Below are 4586 nucleotides of genomic sequence, written 5' to 3'. Positions count from 1 at the left end.
ATCTTTTCCCCACGGAGCAAATAATCGTACTGCTCGACATGTTGGGCTAATTCGTACATATCACGAAAATTTGCCCCCAGGAATTTCTTTTTGTATTCGACGTCGAGGCCGTTCAAAGCAAGCCTGACAAATTCGACTTCGGGTAAAGGCACTCGGCACCAATTCCTGGCTGATTTGAACCTAGTAAGATAATCCATTGGTGATTCATCAGATGCCTGAGCCATCCTTGCTAACGAAGAAACTGACATCTCCATCCCTGGTCGATAAAACTGCTCGTGGAATTTCTCGACCAACTCTTCCCAGTTCTGGACGGAATTGGGGGGTAGATTAATGTACCAAGCAAATGCTGAGCCGGTCAATGAGAAGTTGAACAGCCGTAACTTATGAAAGTCACTATTGACATCTCCGCATTGCGCGGTGAAACGAGCCACGTGCTCCAACGAAGATAAGGACGATTCACCGGTAAAAAGACTAAAATCTGGGATCTTAAAACCCTTCGGGTACCCAAACGTTTCCACGTAAGCTGGGTACGGATGAATAAACTTAGGAAACTTCGGCCCTTTCTTCATGGCCGAGTCGATCATCCGCTGAACTTCGGTCATATCAACAGGTGTTGCTTCGATCCTCTGGTCGGTTCCGTCTGACCTACTATTCGACCCTCCTCCTTTTTCCAAGTTGATTGGTTTGAGTTGGGCAGGAATAGGCTCGACCGGTACAATCGGTACCGGATTGTTTCCTGGTGGACAATGTTGGAGAAGCTCGAAAGGCCTACTGCCACCAACTTTACTAACCAGCATTTCGAGCAGCTTGGTTTGTCGATCATTGGCACTGAGTATCGCGTCATGCAGCTTGTCAATGCCTCGACTGAACGTCTGCTCGACTGACCGAGACTGCTCGTCCAGTCGCTTTCGGAGAAACGACCTCGTTGGTGGGTCAGATCCTTCACCACCATCCTCGTCACACTCCTCTATTATCCCTTCATTGAGAATGCATGTGTTTCTGTTAGGGATCTCTAAGCCACGGAGTTGACCGCCGAGATTAACTTCTCTCTCTCGGCGAGTCGCGCTCGTGGACTCAGGTGTCACAGCGCTAAGGGGATTCTGCGCCTGTGGCACACTCTGTCCTATGCTCTGACTCGGCAAATCGGCTGTCGACTTTCCCATAGCTGTTTTATTTTTTACCGATCGTGTTTCAATTGGCATGAACTTCGTAGTTTAGCACTGGGTCCCACTGGGCGTGCCAAAATGTTGACCCTAGAAACTACAAAGCCTACGTGGCGCGCAGGCCGAGTAATTAATGAGCTAACTACGTCCTTCGGTGAATGCGGGGCGTGCCAACTCGTCGGCCGAGCTCGGCCGAGGAGTAAATTTGTTGATGTTGCGTTAGGTCGCGCTACTGACTTCTGCGTCTTGCGATTGCGGCCGAGAAAGGAACACGTCTCGGCCTCTTGGGCTCTCGAACCTGAAGACAAGGTTACTATTTTTACGAAGCTCAATATCAAATTCGGCTTTCAACGTGCCGAATGTAATCACTTGTAACACCTCACTTCGCCGAGAAGGTTGATGAGATGACCTCGACCAACAAGGATTCAGAAATCCTTCTCGACCGAGACTTGGATAGATAATCAATCGTTCTCGCCGCAGTGCTGTTGATGCCAACGGAAGATACTGCGAGACCGACTGATTCTACGGTGACAGAGCTATCTATGCCGACTTAAGATATCACCGGTTGCTTCCACAGTGCTGTTGATGCCAACGGAAGATGTGTCAGCGAAAAAGGAAAAAGAAAAATCACAAGTTGTGAGAATTTGCGCAGGGCAATTTTGTATTGATTTGCAGGGGCCTTTCCCGTTGCTGAATGTCTTGTATTTATAGTAGCAGAACATCGAGCCCGAGTTCCAATCCTATTCGAACTAGGTTTCCTTCTCCAGATTAATATTACCTCGATCAGTCCTATCTCCGCTAGGACTACGAATCTAGTCCTTAACTGAGCCGGATTCGCTTTCTAGTTTATTGATCTCGTCGAGAGTCCCTATTGTACTAGGACTCGACTTGCATTCTGATTTAACCGACCTAGGCTTGGAAGCCCATGAGCTGAACGCTCCATGACCCTTTCGCCGTACGGCTTCCCGGGCCGAAAGTGATTCTTCCCTCGGCCCAAACTGCTATTTTGGGCCCAAACAGTTTCAAAAACACTTAAATGTTTTTTTTGTAAAAAACATCAATTATATGCTTCTTATAAGAAACATTTCAAACATTTTTTCAAGATTCACTTACATTTTTACTAAGAATTTACTCTAAAAATATTTTCATCAAAAATATTTTCATCAAAAATATTTTCAATCATTTTAAAAACACTTCCAAACACATTGAGTTGTCATGTACAAGAAAGAGAGGACTTTATGCATATTGAAAACAATGTGAAGCTTGACAATGCAGATTGAAGCACTAATTTAAGCTTAATTTCTGCAATCGAGAAAGCAAATTAAAACTTCTTCTCCATCGTGAAAAATTATCACTAATGTAAAAAAAAACACAATTATTATCCTATCTGCAACTTGTCATCATCGTTTCTCGTCACTGCACAAAAACTTGTTTTGCACCCTTTATTTTTCCTGACGTTACAATAACGGTGTAGCCGTTTCAAGTAAATCGGTCTAATGTGACGGAGCCTCATCATTTACAGTTCTGTTTCCGGAACCCAAACCTGTCACCCTCCAAATCGTACTCCACAAAAAAATTCTGCTGCTGGTAATTCCCCAAAATAATGGCAGGTCCACCACTACTCTTTGAACCAATAACCCCATCAGTAACAATCGTCAAGCACACAACCCCCGAGCTCGAAACCAGCGAAAAGTAATTCGTCAATGGCAGCTCCATCTTAGCACCCCCTTTGAACTGGAAAACCAATTCCGGAAACTCCAACTTCTCCTCTTTTGAAATATCGAAACAGGGTCTCAATCCCGTTTTGGTTTCCAAGTCCTTTGCTCTCGTGTAATTCGCCATCTGTGACTCAAACTCTTGCGCCACGGCTTCGAAAACCGGCTTCTCCATGAACGTGAAGGTCGATCCGGAATCCACGATCGTCCCGCCATTGCTGTCGGCTCCGGGGACGAGAAACTTGTACGGAATCTTCACGTGTTTCTTGCCCACGATGATTTTTCTGAGCAGTATGTAGTAGTACTCGCGAAATGCAGAGTTTGGAGGACTTGGGTTTTTCTGAAACGGCGTGTAGCTCGAGCGCTGAGCTTTCGTGTCGTTTCTTCGGGTCGAAGAAACGGTGGGTTCGTCGGCGCTGCTGCCGCCGCTGTACAGAACAAGCTCGCTGCTTTGTGGGGTATCATCGAATTTATGGGAGACTAAGCAGTAAGAGAATTTGGAGAGCCCCATTTGGGTCGGCAGCGATTCCGTTCCGCGGCCGAATCCGGCGATTCCGGCTGGCTGCCGGATGGAGAAGAACGAGCAACCGACGAGAAAATCAGGGATAATTTTCTCGGGAAAATTCAGGGACTCGGAAAGTAAAATCCCAGCTGTTATGCCCGAACCGTACTGGAATATGTACGGTGGGCAGGCTTGGGAGCAGTTTTGGCTAGTTGGGTCGTTGCAATTCGGGCATTGGGATTCGACTTCGGGGCCGAAAATCCAAGCGCATTTGGGGTTTTTGCAGCCGACGATTTTGGAGGAGGAGGAGAGTTTGGGGATGAAAGTTGGGATTTTTGTGGGGTCGATGTTTGGGAACTGGCATTGGGAGCAAGTGTAGCGTTTGGTACAGGGGAACCAGACAAGACTGCTGCCGGTGTCCATGATGAAGGAGGTGGTTTGCGGCGGCGTGCCGAAGCGGAGGGAGACGGAGTATTCGCCGTAGCTGTGGGGGAAGAGGGGGACTTGGGTGGAGGGAGAAGGGTGGGGGGATTTTTCGGGGTTTTTGATGTGGTGGGCTCGGGAGAGGGAGGCGGCGGCATGGAAGTTGAGGGATTGGAGTAGATCGGTGGACGGTGGTTTCGGGAATGGGAAGAGAGGGATGGTGAGTTTAGATGAGAGAGAAGGGAGGAGGAGAGAGAGGAGAGTGGTGAGAGAGAGGAGGAGGGAGGTGAGATTTGCCATGGGAGCAAGAGATGGTACTTTCCCAAGGTTTGGTTTTGGTGGGGGCTTCTTTATAGTGAAACTGTGAAAGGAGGTAAAAAAGGCAGAATCAAGTTCGATTTGAGCTACACAAACCACCCTTTCTTGCACTTATATTACCAGCACATGCCACTTCTTTTGCTTCACTAAAATTTTCATGCATTAACTGTTAATAATCGTTTTTTTTTCAAAAGTTATAGTCTCTTTTAAACTAAAGGCAATTATTGAATATATTCGATTCGATGAATTGCCTCGTCTTTTACACATGTTTTCTTGGAAACTTACCTTTAGAGAAATCAATTTCTTAGCTGATGTAATTGGGATACGTCATTACATATGATGGCATTCTGCTTTTATGTATGATTATATACATTGACATCAGGGCCGGCCATGAGGGGGTGCCAGTCGTGCGACCGCACAGGGCCCCCGATTTTTAGGGGCCCCTGAATTTTAATAACCTTTGTA

The 4586-nt window shown here is 46.8% G+C and overlaps 1 protein-coding gene across 1 annotated transcript; it reads right to left on the bottom strand.

Annotated features, from left to right (window-relative positions):
• Window positions 1-2381: 2381 nt before the first annotated feature.
• LOC103454149 (probable aspartyl protease At4g16563) lies at window positions 2382-4268 on the bottom strand. The gene has a single exon (XM_008393737.4). The coding sequence runs from the start codon at window positions 4101-4103 to the stop codon at window positions 2676-2678; it is 1428 nt and encodes a 475-aa protein (XP_008391959.4). The 5' UTR covers window positions 4104-4268; the 3' UTR covers window positions 2382-2675.
• Between the last annotated feature and the right edge of the window lie 318 nt (window positions 4269-4586).

Source organism: Malus domestica, chromosome 14 (genome assembly GCF_042453785.1).
Source record: "Malus domestica chromosome 14, GDT2T_hap1".
NCBI classification, from domain to species: domain Eukaryota; kingdom Viridiplantae; phylum Streptophyta; class Magnoliopsida; order Rosales; family Rosaceae; genus Malus; species Malus domestica.
This window is presented reverse-complemented; position numbering and strand designations above follow the sequence as displayed.